Source organism: Danio rerio, chromosome 7 (genome assembly GCF_049306965.1).
Source record: "Danio rerio strain Tuebingen ecotype United States chromosome 7, GRCz12tu, whole genome shotgun sequence".
NCBI lineage: Eukaryota > Metazoa > Chordata > Actinopteri > Cypriniformes > Danionidae > Danio > Danio rerio.
Genome location: NC_133182.1, coordinates 3,821,919 through 3,842,500, shown reverse-complemented (window position 1 = coordinate 3,842,500; position 20,582 = coordinate 3,821,919). Strand labels below are relative to the sequence as shown.

The 20,582-nt window shown below is 35.2% G+C and overlaps 1 protein-coding gene across 19 annotated transcripts in view; it reads left to right on the top strand.

The window, feature by feature from the left end:
* zgc:55733 overlaps positions 1-20,582 on the top strand; it is a 38,232-nt gene that overhangs the window by 5,774 nt on the left and 11,876 nt on the right. For 2 of the 19 annotated variants that reach the window (XR_012382338.1, XM_021477445.2), the window contains exons 2-7: positions 166-199; positions 10,067-10,111; positions 13,119-13,384; positions 18,312-18,384; positions 18,463-18,510; positions 19,496-19,647. Coding sequence is in view for 16 of the 19 variants with exons in the window: in XM_021477445.2 (XP_021333120.1) it covers positions 10,107-10,111; positions 13,119-13,384; positions 18,312-18,384; positions 18,463-18,510; positions 19,496-19,647 (544 nt within the window). In the remaining 3 variants the exon portion in view is untranslated. 19 annotated transcript variants of the gene reach the window in all.

Here is a 20,582-nt window from a genome sequence, read left to right as displayed (position 1 = left end):
CATTTACCATTTTAATGTCATGGGGTCACAGTTTACACCAAATCTGTGCATTCAGGTGGTTTAATTGGTTGTGTATATTCACATAAGTCCCTGCTAGTCAGTTGAAAGGGATCGTAGATATTAAGAACTGATTTTTTGTTTTGTTTTTATTTTGCTTTTTTGTAGTTTTTGAGGAAGCTTTTTTGACCCGCATCAATCCGTAAGTTGTTTTTTATTTAAATTTTTTTTATTCTCCACTTCTGCAATTTTCCTGACAAGTGTTTGATGTAGACTAGACTCCCGTTTGCGGCTTTGTCTACATCCATCACTTTGTTCAAAACTGTTGTAGAGTAGCAAACACTTCAAAAACAATCACAAAACCTGTTTTTGTTGTATTTATATTGGTACAATCGGAGAATAGCACGGTTACTGGAGGTTTTAAAGTTTAAATACAAACAACATTTCTCTGAATCCCACCCTCTGACACTAAGAAATGCCATTATTATTACATAATTATTTGTTTAGTATACTATATGGGGCAAATACAAGATTTCTTGTCATTAAAATCTGTATACGGGTCATTCTACAGAAATGTTTGCATTTTTTTTGTCACTAGATTTAGCCGCAATATTACATTCGAAAAAAATCTTTAGGTTTACAATTATTATTTTTTTATTAATTTAAAAAGAAACTGAGCAATTAACACCCTTTTGAGTTATCAATGTGGCAATAATTGTGTTTTAATTACAATACAGAAGGAAAGTGCTTTATTTTGAGATCAAAACAGATTTTTCTTCCTTTCAAAATAGGAAAATAGCCAATGTAAATTACATAAAAAATTAAATCCTTAAATAATAATAATAATAATAATATATATATATATATATATATATATATATATATATATATATATATATATATATATATATATATATATATGTGTGTGTGTGTGTGTGTGTATATTTATATATATTTAGACTAAGTAATTTTTTATCACTGGTGTTACAATATAACAAAAATTTATCATTTTGCAATAAAAATCACTTGTTGTACAATAAAAAACAAATGTTGACATGACTTTTGACGTCCCAATATAGCAAATGTGTGGTTGCACTAAGTTCAACACTTTTAACAAACCTGGTTAAAACAATCTCCTTATTTTTTTTAATATCATTGTTTGTCTGTAACTGGTAACATAAACAAATTAAGAAATAATATTTCATAACCTTTAATTTTGACAAATTGGCAACACCAGTGACAAAAATGGTAGATGGAAGTCTTAAATGTACAAAAAAAATGATGTGTGTGTATATATATGTATGTGTGTGTATATATATGTGTGTGTGTGTATATATGTATATGTATATATATATATATATATATATGTATGTGTATATATATATGTATATATATATGTGTGTGTGTGTGTGTGTATGTATATATATATATATATATATATATATATATATATATATATATATATATATATATATATGTATATATATATATGTATATATATATGTGTGTGTGTGTGTGTGTGTATGTATATATATATATATATATATATATATATATATATATATATATATATATATATATATATATATATATATATATATTACACACACACACTGTCATTTGTGTGTCCATAAAGTCAAAAGTAATCATTTGATGTGGTGTCTGCTTTTTTTTTTTTTTTTTTTTTTTGACATTTTCCCAAACAAAAACTGCACTTTTTCTGTAGAATGGCCCATAAATTTATTCATTTTTCCCTTGTTTTCTAGATGAGTGCAAAGACAAGTCTTCAGCACATGAAAAATTCAAAGAATGTCAATTTCTTATTTAAAATGTTCTTATAACACTGAATCCTTAAACCTTCCCCAGGGATGGGTTGCGGCTGAAAGGGCATCCGCTGCGTAAAAACTTGATGGATAAGTTGGCGGTTCATTCCGCTGTGGCGACCCCGGATTAATAAAGGGACTAAGCCTACAAGAAAATAAAAGAATGAATCCTTAAACTGTATATTTTTGAAGATTTTACACAATTTGCACCTAGGGCTTAGCAACATGACAAATAACGCACTACATGTAATCTAATAACCCGATAACAATACATATTACAAGACCGTACTATTTCTGTAAATTCAATCAATTATTAGTTTTAGTCAAATGTTCCTATCCATATACTTACAGGGCAAATGTTTGATTGAAACTGTAAAAACATAAAATAAATGTTATTAAAATATAAAATGAATGAGAACAGGTCCAACATAAAAGTGCCAATAAAATGTTGATAAATAACATACAAAATGTGAACATCATTTTCAAGATTGCAGCTTTTTCACCATGCTGTTATTCATGTTTCTATCTGCAGCTGTAATGGCATATTGCACTCCTATAAATTATAAAAAAGTATTAGCCTACGGTAAGCAATTCGATTTGTGACACCACTAAATAAACAATAGAGCATATGAAACTATAAAGCTTTCTTTTGTCCTTACTATATACATCTTGTCATATTGCACAGCCCTAGTTTCAGCCTTTACCTCATGCATTCGTTTAAACTGAAGTTAATGACTATAAAGAGTAGTCCAATCCTCATCAATTCACTCTAAAAACAAAACATTGACACTTAAAATTGTAAGGCAGCTTGCTGTACAGCATTTATGAGTTGACTCGGCTTAAAGTCAACTGTGGTACTTGGGTAAATTGTGCAGCAAGTTGCTTTACAATAATAAGTTGACTTAACTTTTTATTTTTCAATGTTTTTCGTCATCATCAGATCTCAAATTTGTGAATTAGTACAGTAAGAACAGTGCTGTTACCTTTCAACTCTACTATAATTAATACTTTAAAGACCTGATTATGTCTAGGTCATTTTTGTTCTTCGGTCTATCATTATGCATAGAGCGATTGAAAGATTTAATTAATTTGAGCAGACCTCAGACCTACTTTAAAATCAGGCAGATACTGTGATCCCTGTACACTTCCAGATTTCCTGCAGGCCCACTGATATTCATCTCCTTTTGTGCAGTAGTTTATAATACTGGTTTAATAGCGTGTGTCTTACGCTCGGCCGAGGGCATCGCTTTTAATCTCTGAAATATTTTTTCTTTTCTTCCATCCACAAAGGATTTGATGCATCTGGAATATAAATGAATTTTTAATTAATTGTCTATTCAAGACATTGAAAGTCAGGGAATTTAATATTTTTGTTGTCCAAGTCGGGGAATATCAGGGATTTTTGTTTGTCATTTAAAATGTTACTTCCCTTTTTTTTCTTTTTTTTACAGGCTTTATTTTTTTTATATGTAGCATGTTGTTTACCATGCTATTGATTGTATAGATGAACACATAAAACAGTGCAGATGGTGTGGCACGAATTTAAACAGTGTCTTGCTTGGCTTAAATCTTTAGGAAATCTGCAGCATTTAAAAATTAAATTAAAATTTAGATTTTGATATAGATATATATATATATATATATATATATATATATATATATATATATATATATATATATATATATATATATATATACATATACATATACATATATATATATATATATATATATATATATATATATATATATATAAAACTAAAAGCATACAAACGAACAAACAAAAATAAAAAATAAGTAAAACTGCGTCTCTTTAATAATAATAATAATATTATTATATATATATATATATATATATATATATATATATATATATATATATATATATATTTTTTTTTTTGCGTTAAATGTAGTGAATTACATTGCTTTAGAAAGGATAGTTCAACCCCCAAAAATGCTGTCATTTACTCATTGCTTGCTTGTTTGAAATCAGAAACTAGTTTTCCTTTCACTGAAAACAGAGGAAGATATTTTGAAGAATGTTGGAAACCTGTAACCATGTTTAAATAGATTACCATTAATGACTAAAAGAGACACAGTTTTACTTTTATTTTATTTTTTTTACTTATTTATTTATTTTAATTTTGTTTGTTTGTATGCTTTTAGTTTATATATATACACACACACACACACACACACTCATATTTTGTATAATTTGTAAATGCAACAAGGTTATTGTTGTAAAAAATTTTTTGTAAAATGTAGTATTTCAATGTACAAACAAAACAAAAAAGAAAACCTGTAACCATTTGCTTCCATAATATTTCTTTTCTACTATGGAAGTTAAGACAGGTTTCCAGCATTCTTAAAAATATCATCTTTTAGGTTTAACAAAAAAGTTAAAATGTTTTAAACAAGTAAACAGTGAAAAAACGATGACAGTTTTTGATAAAGAGTTAATAAACAGGGCTGAAGAATTAAAAATTTTTACATTGTAAAAGCACTATACAAATAGGTGAAAATTACTTCTCATCATGATCGCGGATAAAATACTCTGCGTGCATTAGATGCATTTTTAGAGCATGTCACATTAACCTACTATTATATTAGCCTTTATGTTATTTACATGATGGCATCATGTAATTTTTTTAACTGTGTGTTTACTGCTTCTCATAGCCTAAAAATGAGCATGTGTGTTTCAATGCAGCATTTAGCTACAATTTAGCAAAATGCCCCATCAGTGCTATAAAGGGAAGGATGTTTTCACATGAAAACGGTAGTAAGATGTACATAGGTCTTGACTGATTTTCTGTTGTCACTTTAATGATGTTTAATCTTTATTTAAATGTATACAGTAAAGTTTATAAACAGTATCCAGATTATATTTGATTACACTTTTCGTTTAGCTTAAGTTTAGTAGTTGTGTTTTAACTAAATAGTTTTTGTAGTTAACAAAGTTCAACTAAACATTTTTAGTCAGTTTTACTGACTTAAGACAACTAGAAAATGTCAGTTGATTCAACAAAACAATTAAAGGCAGAAAGGCAGTATTGTTCAGTTTCATAATGTCACGGTTGCCTATTTTTCTTTTTTATGGCAAGAAACTGAACCAATGTAATGTCGACAATGAGAAAAGCAGTAATAGTTTTGGCATGCAGTTGCTTCAAACAATTGAATAAAGCTGTTTAAAACATCAATAAATATACATTGTGATCTTCACAATTAATAAATACGATTTCAATGGCATAGTCAACAATTATGATTTTGGTCGTAATCGTGCAGTCCTTGTATATAGTGAGTACTTTTTCATTTTTGGATCTATTATCCTGTGTCATTTTAGTTAGAGATAGTTCAAACAAAAATGAAAATCATGATAATTTACTAGCCTGATCTTACGAGAAAACGTAAGTATTTTACGTTTTGCCAGTTTAGTGGCTAATTTGTACGAGTTCAGTCGTACGAAATTGTATGATTTTAAAAAGGAGGCGTGGCACCTAACTCCACCCCTAAACCCAACCGTCATTGATGGATGAGCAAATCGTAGTAAAAGGTACCAATAAGATCGTACGAATTCATACAAATTAGCCACTAAATCAAAGTTACGAACTGTCTTGAGATTGCGTTAAATTTACTCACTCTTTACTCATTTCAAAAGTTTCTTTCTTCTGTTGTAAACCTGTGACCATTTACTTTCATATTTTAATTTCTATGAATAATCCTAGGTAAGTCAATGGCTGCAGGATTTCAGGATTCTTCAAAGTATCCTCTTTAGTGTTCAACATTAGAAACTTGTAAAGGTTTGCAACAACTTAAGGGAGAGTAAGATTTCATTTTTAGGTGAGCTTTCCTCTTATGAGCAAGTTGATAATTTGGCTTAGAATGATCATTTCACCATGACTAGCAACACTCAATTTTGGACATTTATTAATTAATAATTCATTAAAGAGGTTAGGAGTTGAGTTTTTTTTTTTTTTTTGGTTGAATTAAAAAAATTAAAAAAAAAACACTTCACCCAAAATGAAAACTCTGTCATTTTGCTCATCTTTACTTATTACAAACCTGTATCTTTCATCATTCAAAGTTTCTTTCATTTGCTAAACACGAAAGAAGATATGTTGGAAATACGTTGGAAACCTGCAACCACTGACTTTAATAGTTTAATTTCTTACCTACTAGGAAAGTCAGTGGTTACACGATTTCAGGTTTCTTCTAAATATCTTTAGTGTTCAGCAGATGAAAGAAACTCATAAAGGTTTAAACCTCTTGAGGGAGAGTAAATAGTGAGTAAATGTTAAGTTTTGGGGGGTGAGGCAGTGGCGCAGTAGGTAGTGCTGTTGCCTCACAGCAACAAGGTCGCTGGTTCGAACCTCGGCTCAGTTGGCGTTTCTGTGTGGAGTTTGCATGTTCTCCCTGCCTTTGCGTGGGTTTCCTCCGGGTGCTCCGGTTTCCCCCACAGTCCAAAGACATGCAGTACAGGTGAATTGGGTTAGGCTAAATTGTCAGTAGTGTGTGAATGAGTGTGTGGATGTTTCCCAGAGATGGGTTGCGGCTGGAATGGCATCCTCTGCGTAAAAAACTGCTGGATAAGTTGGCGGTTCATTTCGCTGTGGCGACCCCGGATTAATAAAGGGACTAAGCTGACAAGAAAATGAATGAATGAATGAATGTTAAGTTTTGGGTGAACTATCTTCTATCCTCTAAGTCAGGGGGTTTGGTAGTTTGGCTTAGAATGGGAATGCTTGTCATTTCACCCCAACTAGCAAACAACACTCATTTTTGGACCTTTCTGCAAATGATTAAAAAGGTTAAAAGTTTAGTTCGTTGTAATTTTAGGTGAACTATCCTTTAGTCATTTAAAGGGATACATCACTAAAAAAATAAAATTATCATTTGCTCGCCCTTTACTCATTTCAAAACATTCAAAGCATTTCTGATTATTTCAAAGTTACTTTTCCTACTATGAAAGTCAGTGATTGCAGGATTTCAGGTTTCTTCAGAATATTTTCTTTAGTGTTCAACAGAAGATAGAATCTCAACGGTTTGAAATCACTTAAGGGTGTTTAAATAGTGAGTAAATGTTCATATTTGGGTGAACTATCCTCTGATTCGGGGAATTTGATATTGTGGCTTAGAATAGGAACCCTGATCATTTTGCCACGACTAGCTTCAGCAATTAAATTAAATTAAAAACACTTCAGCAATTAAATTAAAAAGTTTAAAGTTTACTTCGTTTTTGAGTGAATTATTCTTTGTCCAAAAATAAAATTGCCATTTGCTCATCTTTACTCATTTCAAACTTGTATGAGTTTTTTTATTTTTTTTATTTGCTAAACACAAAAGAAGATATTTTGGGAATACATTGGAAACCTGTCACCATTGGATTTCATAGTATTGTTCTTTCCTGCTATGAAAGTCAATGTTTACAGGACACCGCTTGAGGGTGCACAAATAGGTTACATTTTCACTTTTGGGCAAACTACTCTTAAAAGTCAGGGAATTGAATATTTTAGTTTAGAATGGAAACTTTGTAAATGTCTGCAATTAATCACTAAGATTAAAAGTTTAGTTCAGTCCATTTTAGTTTTGGGTGAACGATCCTTTAGTCATTTAAAGGGAAACTTTACCCAACATGAAAACTCGGTTCAACCAAAGAAAGAAACTCCTAGAGGTTTGAAACCACTTGAGGCACAGTAAATGAGTACATTTTTGTTTTTGGATGATCTATCCTTTATCCTCTCAGGTCAGGTAATTTGATATTTTGGCTTAGCATGGGAACCCTGATCATTTTACATCTAGCAAACATTATTAAATTCTTTTATAAATTAATTAATTAAAGTATAAGTTTTGTTACTCCATTTTAATTTTGAGTTTAACTATTCTTTTAGTTTTTTGAGGGATACTTCACCTAAAAATAAAATTGTAATTTGCTCATCTTTACTCATTTCAAACCTGTATACGTTTCTTGGTGATGCTTGGTGGAAATGTGTAACCGTTCACTTCTATTGTATAATTTATTTTCCCACTATGCAAGCCAATGATTGCAGGATTTCAGGTATTTTCAAAATGCCTTCTTTAGTGTTCAGCAGATGAAAGAAACTCATAAAGCACAAAATAAATAAAAATTACATTACTAACGCTTTCCTTCTTAGACTTTACACACCTAAAACTCGTCTACAGCACTTATCAATTGTTGCTCTTATAGTTTTGTAAGTTGCTTCCTTGTCCTCATTTGTAAGTCGCTTTGGATAAAAGCATCTGCTAAATGTAAAGCGTTGAAACCACTCGAGGGTGTGTAAATAGTGAGTAAATGTTCATTTTTGGTGTGAACTTTCCTCTAATTGGATATTTTGGCTTAGAATGGGAACACTGATCATTTCACCAGCACTATTAAACAACACACAATTCTTGACATTTCTGCAATTAATTAGAGGTTAAAAATGTTTAGTTTAGTTCCCATGAACTGTTCTTCAAGTCATTTAAAGGCATACTTCACCCACAAATAAACTTGTAATTTGCTCACTTTTTGCTCATTTTAAACCCTTTATAAAACAATAAATTACATGAAATCCAACCTGAAGTTTCACACAGAATTTTAAGACATTTTAAGAATCGATTTGATCAAGTCGTTTTTACCAGATGTCGTATTGGGCACATGGTTTTTTGCTCCAAGGTGAAAACCCTACTCAGTGTTTGTGCTGCAAAACTCCTCTTATAAAACATATTTTACTGGACTGACCTGCTTTTACTGATTCCAGAAGGACTTTTTTATGAAATGAACTCTTTTAAGGACATTTTTGACAACGTGAAACCAGAAAAGATTTTAGAATTTGTATCATGTATTAACACAAAAAATCTTATTTAATTCATGTTTTATTTTGTTTGTTGATTTTTAAATTATATATTTATTGTTGAAAGATTCCTGCCATGAAGATAGCCTTGGTTGCGGACATGGCATTAAATAAAAAAAATACATTACATTTCTAAACCCTTTATATGTTTCTTTCATTTGCTAAACACAGAAGATATTTTGGAAATGCGTTGGAAACCTGTAACCACTGACTTCTATAGTGTAATAGTAATATAATAATGTAATAATATAATAGTGTATAGTGTAATTCTTTCCTACTATGAAAGTCAATGTTTACAGGATGCCACTTGAGGGTGCACAAACAGTAATTGTTCATTTTTGGGTGAACTGTCTTCTTACAAGTCAGGGAATTAGATTTTTTAGCTTAGAATGGGAACTCTGGTCATTTCACCACCAGCAAACAACACTCGCACTGCAAAAAATGCTTTTCTTGCTTAGTTTTTTTGTCTTGTTTCTAGTCTAAATATCTAAAATTTCTTATATCAAGAGGCATTTTCTAGACAAGCAAAACATACCTTCTTGTTTTGAGTAATTATATGCCAATAATAAGTGAGTTTTTCTTAAATACAAGCAAAATAATCTGCCAATGGGGTAAGCAAAATCTTGTTTTTTTCTTTTGACGTAAGATTATTTTGCTTACCCCATTGGCAGATTATTTTGCTCGTTTTAAGGAAAATCTCACTTATTATTGGCATATTATTTCTCAAAACAAGACAATATGTTTTGCTTGTCTCGAAAATTCTTCTTGATTTAGGAATTTTCAGATATTTGGACTAGAAACAAGACAAAAAATCTAAGTAAGAAAAGCATTTTTTGCAGTGCAATTTTGGAAATGTCTGCCGTTAATCAATAAGGTTAAACGTTTAGTTTGCACATTTTAATTTTGGGCTGAACGATCCTTTAGTCATTTAAGGGGATACTTTACCCAACATGAAAAGTCTGTTCAACAAAAGAAAGAAGTGGTTTGAAAGCACTTGGGGGTGCATAAATAGTGGGCACACTTTTGTTTTTGGATATGCTATGCTTTATCCTCTTATAAGTCAGGGAATTTGATAGTTTGGCTTAGATTGGGAGCCCTTATCTCACCACGACTAGCAAACGACATTCATTTTTGGACATTTCTGCAGTTAATTAAAATGGATTTAGCTCTGTTTGTCTTTAAACGAACTTGCATGAAGCAACCACTTGGTGGCAGCATCCGAACACTAGCCTGCTTGTTAGACCTTGGGGAACACTGTAAAAATTGGTGTGACGTCCGTAAAAAGTGCGGTGGGTTTGCATCAGCATCACCCACCCATTCAATACGACCTTCACCCACAATGCACTGAGCTCACAGCGGCTCAACGGTGTCCAATAACAACCCTCTTTTCTCCAACAGAATCAGGCAGACAGACGACTCAAGCTGAATTACAGACAGAATGGAGTGAGTTCTGACTATTCAACCCCCAACATCCCCCTCAGCACACTTCAGTAGCTCAATCTGCACGTTATATGGCGGCCTTTTCCCAAAGAAACGCGCCCAAACATAGTCCAAAACACAGCCCAGTCCATCTCAAACACGCTAGATAAACCCCTCAAATGTGTAGCAAGCACAGACAATGAAACACAAACACGTAATGTTCACAAAACCACACACATTCCCTCCTGTCCAAGTGATATTTATGGGTTTGAAGACCACACACGCTGCAGATGATGCTTTAATGTATGCATATTTATATCTCATTAGCATAAACATCCACCAAGGCCTGCAGTGTGTGCGCAGATAGACACACAGTCGCCCAACAAACTGCATAAACACAAACATCCACAGCATTATAAATGTAAATCATCACACAGGAAAGCTTCATCTATGACAGCTGTGGCTCTGAATTTAATCATAATAACTCCTGTAACGGTTAATTGTGATGCTTAAACACTTTATTTAGCCTATTCAAAGCTAAACATCTTCACTGTATTTGTTATTGCTAGCAATGTCTTGTTTTCTGGTAAATGTTTGCAGTAATTGACTAATTGAAAGCGTGTATGTTTTGATTCGAGCTGTAATCTTTTGTGGATCTGACAGTCGAAATGGACCCTGATATCATACATGGGCCTGGTATTGTAAGCGATTGATCAGTGCATGCTATTATGAGAGTGAAATTGACTGTGAATGTTGTTCCAGAGCTGATCCGCGCTCACTTGCTGTGTTTTCAACCATCTGTATTGGGATATCGTGTAAAATGCATGATTTGCATACCTTTTTAAATGTGCATGAACTCTGGTTATTTGTTTATCTGATAAGACGACATGCACAAGGAAATGACTGAATAAGCTCCTCAATTTGCAACAACAACAAGCAGAAATGCATAATGCTTTGCATACTTTGATTGCCAATGCACCAATATCGGTGTACACACAATGTACACACTGTTATTTGTTTGAACTACTTATTTAAAATAAGCTGAAACAACATGTGTAACCCCGCTGGTCCTACGCCACCTAACCTGCTCTGAGCTGGTATCGAACCGGCGACCTTCCACATGGGAGTCAGTTGCTATAACATGGAGGGTAAAGATAATTGCCCCCAGTGTCTGTCGCAAGAGCACCTTTAGAGGTCAGAGGAGTGAGGTTTACCTGCACAGCACACACTAGCTGGCCTCCGTTACAGTCACCCCCCTAAACCTCACTCCCATCCGGGTCACGGCACCAATGCAACCCCACCAGTCCGACGCCACCCAACCCGCTCCGGGCTGGCATCGAACCGGCAACCTTCCGCATGGGAGTCAGTTGCTCTAACAAGGTGGCTGAAGACCATGGCCTCTAGTGTCTGTCACTAGAGCACGTTTAGAGGTCAGAGGAGTGAGCTTTACCTGCACAGCACTTACTAGCTGGCCTCCGTTACATATGCACAGGGACTTTTTAAGCCAGGCAGCCTAAGTGCTTCTGTGTCTTTTTATTAAAAAATTGTCACATTTAAGATTGATTTCTTTCAAAATTGGCGATCTTCACTGCCTGTTAGATATACAATATGAAGTGGGTCTCAGATTAGACAAGAAGCACTGCATTATCTTTAAAATATGACTGTTTATATTACCCCAGTATTTTCAATGGAGTTTCTGCTCTAGCCTGCTGATCCTGATGGCGCTAGCGATTACATCGGCCTCTTGTTTCACGCTTGAACAACTAAATGAATGCTTAAGTCTATTCAACTGAATGTATTGTGATTGCATTACAACATCGATGCTGTAAAAAAAACAACCTTGTGAAACGAAAAATAGTCACATTAAGCTTTCACCGGAAGTTTATCGTTGACTTTAAAACTGTAGCTTTGCATAAAGTCATTCCTGAATTCAGTTTATTTTGGGGAAGTGGCAACTTAATTCTTGTTCAATCCACTTTAAGTTGTTAACTTAAATAACTAATAAGCCAACTTAATTCCTTCATGTTCTCCCAACACTAATCGATTGTGTAGAACCCAACTTTTTTAGTGTACACAATTATAAATGATGATTTAGTCACTTTTTGAAATGCCTGAACCAAAGTCTGCAGTCAAACATGAAATAATTGATATAGTTTCAAGATAAGTATCACGTTTAGAACAGTAGTGCCAAGTATAATAAAGTATAAAAGATTTTGCTGCTTGTACAAGCTACTTGTTTTAAACAAGCTGAAACAACACAACTATTAAGTGATTGGAGGGTTGAGTGACTAATTGAGACGACTTAATTTGGTTTCAATGAACTTAAAATTGTAAAAACTATGAAGTTAACTTGCTAATTTAAGTTGAGATGACGTGAAGGGTTTGTGTGGAACCTAGTTTTTTCAGTGCATAATTCAAGTTATTACATTAAATTAACGAACTACCAACTTCCCAAACTGTAGAAACGTAATTTGTTTTAATGATAAATTCAATTCTGGTGGCTCAGTGGCTAGCATTGTCACCTCACCTCAAGAAGGTCTCTGGTTCGAGTTCCAGCTGGGCCAGTTCTGTGTGGAGTTTGCATGTTCTCCCCGTGTTGGCGTGGCTTTCCTAAGGGTGCTCCGGTTTCCCCCACAGTCCAAACACATGCGCTATAGGGGAGTTTAATAAACTAAATTGGCCGTAGTGTGTAAATGTGAAAATGTATGGGTGTTTCCCAGTACTGGGTAGCGGTTGGAAGAGCATCCACTGCGTAAAACGTATGCTGGAATAGTTTGCGGTTCATTCCGCTGTGGCGACCTCTGAAATAGAGACTAAGCCGAAGGAGATTGAATGAAATTCAAAGAGTTGATTTGGGGATTGAAAGTCAGCAAGCGTTTTACGCAATATTCCAATTGTTCCTCAATTTATGTTTGGTGGAAACACAGATATTGAGTCCGGTTGGTGTTTGATTAATGGACTCATTTCTCAATTGTCCTTCTTGTGTTTTTTTTTTTTTTTGTCGATCCTCTGTTCCTCTCTCTTCCCCCAGTCATTCCCCCACTACCAGCAGCCTGATGGCCAGTAATGTCACCAACAAGACGGACCCGCGTTCGCTCAACTCCCGCGTCTTCATCGGGAACCTCAACACCATGCTGGTGACCAAGGCCGATGTGGAGGCCATCTTTAGTAAGTACGGGAAGATCGTGGGCTGCTCCGTGCACAAAGGCTTCGCGTTTGTCCAGTACGCCAACGAGAGGAACGCCAGAGCTGCGGTCAACGGTGAAGACGGGAGGATGATCGTGGGACAGGTACTCGGTAAGTTGAGTAGCGTCTAAGGCTCTGTTTACACTGCCAGTTAAATGTGACTCAATTCTCATTTTTTTGCTTGTATGTGATGCAGATTGGATCTGTTCTATGACAGTGTCAATGAAAAAAGAAATTGCATGCATTCGGGTATTCGGAGATCTGTTTCAGGCCTCGTTCAAATGTGAATATAAATCAGATATGGGACTGACATGTAAACCGTCAAAATAGAGCCCTAAAAAAGAAAGTGATTGGACCATGTTTTTAAATTTGTCCAGAGAGGTCATGTTTTGATCTTCAATTGGTCTCACGCAATCATGTGATGCGATTTCGCAGGTCAAATTTCAGCAAGCTTGAACATTCCAACGCAGCGAACTGCGAAACTTGTTGCACAAGCTTGTGTTTCTGCTTTGACGCATTCGCGTGTGTATGAATGGAAGTCTGTGGGGAGATAGGTGCAGTGTGACCTCAGCTTAAATCCAAAACTACGTCTCGTCCATGATCAATAATGTCAGGTGACATTAATTAGTCAGATGATGCTCTTTATATGTGGGATCCTAAAATCTGTCTCACGACATCAACTTTGCTGCAGAGTTTAGTTTTAACCCTGATCAAACTCATCTTATTAGATTCACAGATCAACATGGAGACAACAGGCAATTATATTAGACGGCAAGTCAACGGTAAACCAGTTTTACACAAACACAAACTTTAATGATGCCAAGTGTCCATTTTAAATACACGAAATGCCACTTTTATGATGCAAATTATCATGAAGTGCAATTGTACGGTGCATTTCAGTGGGCGAAAGTATTTACAAAGTGACTTCTAGTTTGATTTTTCATTAGAAACTCAAAGATGTGGATTTGTATGTTAATTAGGGGTGCTTTCACACCTGCCTGATTTAGTTGGGTTGGATCGCACTAGAGTTGGTTTTCCCTCTTGGTGCGGTTCGTTTGGGCAGGTGTGAATGCAGCAATAATACTCGAGTGCGCTCCAAAAGCGGACCAAATAAGCGTACCGAGACCTGCTTGAAGAGGTGGTCTCGGTACGCTTTCAAACGAACCCTGGAGCGGTTTGTTTGTGGTGAGAATATGATCCGTCCTAAAACAGGTCCAACCGCAAAAAGTACTGCGCCTTTTGGACTAATCCAGCTGCCGTAGACTGATGCACTGTGCATTATGGGATATGGAGGAAAAATATTAGTTGACAGCGCTTTACCAACAGAGAGAGAGAGCGGGAAAACATTACCTGATGGATCGTTGGTAATATTTCCGCAAGATGACCATGTCGCAGTTTAGCTAAATTAATTCACGTCTCCTCCTGAAGTGACGAGCGATGCATTAAACACTGTTTTCCAGCCGCGGCCGCGCTTCATTTTCGTAATGTATAGTTTGTCTAAAGCAGAGATACAATCAGGCAGCGCAGTCGTCCCTTCATAGTAAAAGGTTTTGTTTACCTGTGGGAGTTCACTGGCATTTTCCCGCACGTGAATTCTGACCAATCAATAAGCAGTTTAGGAAATCTGTTCAACAACATCTGGCCAATGAGAGATGTGGATTTTGTCACATGACTACATTTTGGTTCGTTTCAACTGGTTCAGACCAAAGCCAGCAGTGTGGTGTGAAAACGACCCAAAGAAGGCAGACGATGCAACGATGTATCATTTATTGTGCTTGGTCCGGACCAAATGAAGCGAACTACAGATGTGAAAGCACCCTAAATTATCACTTAATATCGGTGTTTGTAAAAAAAAAAAAAAAAAAACAGTAGGTGATTAAAAATTGTTAGAGAAAACAGACAATTTGGATTTGATATTGCTGTAAAATCACCAACTCTTCCCTGTAAATGTTGAAAATCTCTTGCAACCCCCTGTGAAACAATCACTGTCTGAATGGAGCCTTTGAGTATGAATATGAGTCCAATGAGTGAAATTCAGACGATCTTTATCTGTCATGTTATATCACATTACACATCAGCTTCAGTTGCATTGATTTGCTTCCATTCATGAATGCTTTACCGGGGCCTCATGAGATGGTAAAGTGCACAGAAAGCACAGTTCAGTATCTCTCTTGAAGCAGCAGGTCTCATTGGTCTACTGTTGAATTTAATAAGATGCCAAAACCCAGAAGAGTATGAGGTTTTAAGAGGGGGATTTTAATTGAGTAAACTCTATGGGAAACGGCTCAACTTGAATGTGTTGCTTTACAATACACGGCAAAACCAAATATTCTTATGTATACACTGCAAAAAAAAAAAAAAAAATAGTGTTCATTTATTGATTTGTTTTCTTTCTAGTCCAAATATCTGAACAATCTGACATTTTAGACCTCAAAAAATGGTCTTGTTTACAGAAATAAGTAAAAAAATAAGTGAGATTTTCCTTAAAACAAGCAAAATTATCTGCATATATGAATTCAATGGGATAAACAAAACTATTGAATTTCAAAGAAAGTAAGATTCACTGTTATTATGCAGATTTTTTTGCTTGTCATAAGGAAAAACTTGATTTTTACATATTATTTCTGTAAACAAGACAATCTTGTTTGCTTGTCTAGAAAATGCTTCTTGATTTAGGAATGTCTAGATATTTGGACTAGAAACAAGATGAGAGTTGTCTTGTTTCTACTCTAAATATCTAGAATTTATTATTATTTTTTTAAAGTAGTTCAAACCGGGTCCGTGACGTCATCAACTTTCTCTTTAAGATTTAAAGGGCTAGCATTGCACCAGACCTCCATAAGTGGTGTCGTTTGAAAGTGTAGAATCTCTATTTTATGCACATATAAATCACTTTGGTTTTAATTCTACTATACAAATGTTATTTACACTTACATACACAGTATTTTGGATACCCGAGCTGGGTATTGAACATTGGTTCATTTTTATATGCTTCATATATGACACACATTCAAGTTATAAGTCAAATGAAAGCTCTTGCCGGTGCTTATATGGTTCTAGCATTACTTTTACTGAATTATATTCACATATCAAACAGTTGTCGAATGAATTGCGGTGTTTCCATGACGCAGAAGTGAAAACAATACATTTATGATCAATAAGCAGCCCCAGATAGCACAGACAGCTGTCATCTCTTCCCTTATGCTGTGTGCTTCAGGACCATTCTCCTCTGTTTTTGAGGTGATGTGCATAAGTAATCCTTTTATATGTCTGACGTGGTCCAAACACAGTGAATTATGTTTGATCAAACAAAAGAATAGTGAAATATGAAAACAATGATTGCTCCCTATGGCTTGTACAGCACCTCTCATCAGCTGGAATACAATAACTTTTGCATAGATTATGGTGGAGACATTTTTCCTTTTTCCTATGATCACAGACATGTGCAGGAACCACCAACATTAATTAAAGCACGCCTAAACAGCACACAGAACTTTCAAATTTGAGTTTATAAAAACAAAATACAGAAATCACCTCTTTTTTTAGGTGTTTATTATAACGCAGACAACATATACAGATATTTTAAACACTTTCAATAGTGTTTTATAAAAATTCAAAGGGTTTTCTTTAAAACAATGCAATTTTTTTGCATTTACACCTCTGCATGTGGATTTTGGAAGCTTTTAAATTTGGGTAGGCAAAATCCAAGCGGAAATTCCCAAAATAACAGTGGGGTTTAAGTGGTTAAAAACGTATTTTATAAATTACACAGAGCAGCTTCAAAACTCTTGTATTTATTGATGGGGCTAATGTACTAATTTACTAGAGCAGTGGTTCTCAAAGTGGGGGTCGGGACCCCTTGAGGGGTCGCGGAACAATGAAGGGAGGTCGCCTGGTGATTTCCAAAAATCTACTTATTATTATTATTATTATTAATATTATTATTATTATTATTATTATTATTATTAGACCATAAGATTTACCATATTTTATCCATAACCAACTGAAGAGAAAAAACAGCCGTTTATAGTTACTATAGTAGCTTATTTACTTGTTCTATTGGATTGCGACCCCTGGGGTAAATACATTATATTAAAGACACAGCAATAGCATCAGATGCAGCAGATTGATTTTATAACACCAGGTTAAACTTTCTGGCCCATTTACAGCACTGACATACATTAAAAAAAAATAAACGAAGAATAGACTTTGGTCTATTGGTGTGTGTGCTCGCCATTGCATGCAAGTTTTCTGTATTTACAACCACCTCAGGGGATGTTGGGGGTCGCAAGTCACTGGTATTGTTATTTTAGGGGCCGCGTGCTGAAAAGTTTGGGAACCCCTGTACTAGATGTAGTGTAAAACATCTAAAAATATTAAGTTAAATTTACCACGGATGTGATTTTACTCAAATTAAAAACAAAACATTAGAAAAAATCAATCTATTGCACTGTATTGCCTGATGCCCATTCAAATGAATGAGGGCACAGTCCTTATGTTTCTGTAGTCTCTGGTAATGTGCCACCTTGAGGAGCTCTTTTTATGCTGGGTAATTTCGTGCCTTTGTTATCAGTGTTTTTAGCTAATCCAAAGCCCCTTTAAGATAAGCCAATCCACTCTGCGGCCATATTAACTCCAGATATGCAAGACCTTATTCATCTGTATGTGTATGGAGGAAAAACTGAAATTATACAGCGCTCTCTTCTTACCAAAGTTCAGTGAGTTCATCATGCTCGTCAGTAGTCTGAAGTTACACTGCCGTCTTTGTCATCATCTTCTAGAATTTGCAGCAAAATCGGTCATTTTAGGCTGTGAAAATCAGAAAAAGTCCAGTGAAATTCTGGAGGGATTGACAAATGATATGTCATGTAGAGCTTTTCTTTAGTGTTATGTAAACCTCCTAAATCACTGCGTGCTTAATGTTGTGTGTACACTGATTCATTCAGCTAATGCTTTTATCCAGAGCAATCAGACATGACCTCTATATAGACCGCAGGCCTGTTTCTTTTAATCATGATCATTTCATCTCCTTTTCCAGATATTAATCTGGCTGGCGAGCCCAAACCTCACCGGTCAAAGACCATCAAGCGCTCTGCAGGAGACATGTACAGGTTGGTGTTTTAGATGATTGTGTTCAGTTGTTTGTTTAATTGAGTTCTGTTGATTCTTGGGTTTTCCTCCTCCCGCAGTTCTTCGTTTGATCTGGACTATGACTTTCAGAGGGATTACTACGACAGGTGAGCGCTCCTAAAACATTCGCTCGTGTTTAAAGCCATCCAGCGCTGCGCAGAAGAGCTTTTCTATTATTCATTAAAGCCTCACCATGACTGTCTGGACTGGGATTTGAGCTGTTTCCAGGAATGTGTGTTAATCTGTGTGTGCTGGTTTTGGTGGTTCATTTGTGAAACCAAACTAATTTAATTAATTAAATTAATGGTCCCACTTTATAATAAGTGTCCTTAACTACTATGTACTGACATCAAAAAATAAATACAATGTACTTACTGTGTTCATAATGTATTTGAGAACACTTGTGGTGCTCTTGAGTTGGGATAGAGGTTGGGTTATGGACAGGTTTGGTGGTGTGGGTAGGTTTAAGGGTGGGTTAAGGTGTAAGGGATGGTCAACAGTGTATTTACAAATGTAATTACAAAAGTTAATTACAGATATAATTACATACATGCATTTAATCAAGCATAAGTACACAGTAAATACATGTATTTACACAATAAGTACATTGTAACAAACTATTAACTCCTGTGTAAGTACATATTAGTTAAGGCCACTTAATATAAAGTGGGACCAAATTAATTAATTAAAATAAACAGAACTTGGGAGAAAATAACGAAAATAGCTCAAACGTAACAATTTATAATTGTTAAATTAAATATAATAATTCTTAGTGTGCGTGTTTTTGTGACATATCAGGACACAAATCTGTATAATGACATGGGTATGACACGGGTATTACAAAAAGGAGGTGAAATACGAGGACATTGGTGACGTCCTTATTTCTCAAAATGCTCATAAATCCTACAGAATGAGTTGAATCAGAGTAAAGCTGTCTCCTGTGATGGTTGGGTTTAGGGGTGGGGTGGTTTGAGGGCAATATAATATACGGTTTGGGCTGCATAAAATGAATGGAAACCTATGTAATGTCCCCACTTTTAACAAAAACAAACGTGTGTGTGTGTGTGCGCGCACGCATGTGTGTGTTTTCAGGATGTACTCGTACCCGTCACGTGTTCCTCCTCCTCCACCTCCTCTGTCTCGAGCTGTGATCCCGTCCAAGCGTGCACGTGTGAGTGTGAGCGGCAGCAGGAGGACCAAGAGCAGCTTCAGCTCCAAGAGCAGCCAGCGCACGTCCCGCACCAGTGAGACACGCACCTTAATCTCACACTGTAATAAAAAATCTGGGTGTTTTGACCTGAAAATTTACAGACACATTCAAAGTAAGTAAGGCAAAAATATACTATTTGCAATATACACAACACTGAGACAAATGAAGGCGGGAAAAAACAGGAGAGCTGGCAGAAGGGACGCGGGCGGCGCTAAAGAAATGAAAAGAATAAAACCCAAACTAAATCTAACTTCCCCGAAGCATCTAATTAACTAACTATGTGAAAACAAAATCATTAACACGCGAAGATTCTTCCGAGTCCTGACTGTCTACTCTATCTATCTGTCCAAAAAGTACAAAGGGTGGCGCACAATGTTTGTCACATGACCTTCTTACCTGTCCGCTTCGTCTAAGCCTCGCAAACAGCGTAAAGTAGAAGGATATACGAATAACGGACGGATAATGCGAACACAGAAACGAGCAACAACAAAATACAGTTAGACGGGGTTATTTCTAAACGCAACGCAATAAACACAAACAAGCAGAAAAAAGCAGAGAAAGAGAAGTCAAAGGGCTAGCGAGTGGTCTGATTCGTGCTTTTATGATGGGTGGTGCTTTGCTTATTGGATGTGACGTAAGAGTGACGTAACTAGGGAGGAAATGACTGACAGCTGAATAAACCAATGAACTGAACCTGGGTATCATGAAAGCAGTTATATATACAGTGGGGATCGAAAGTTTGGGCACCCCAGGTAAAACTTTGTATTAATGTGCATAAAGAAGCAAAGGAAAGATGGAAAAATATTCGAAAGGCATCAACTTACAGATTAGACAATCTTTTAATATGTCAATAAAAGTTAGCTTTAATTTCCATCATTTACACTTTCAAAATAACAGAAAAAAAAAATGGCGTCTGCAAAAGTTTGGGCGCCCTGCAGAGGTAATATCTTGTACTGCCTCCTTTGGCAA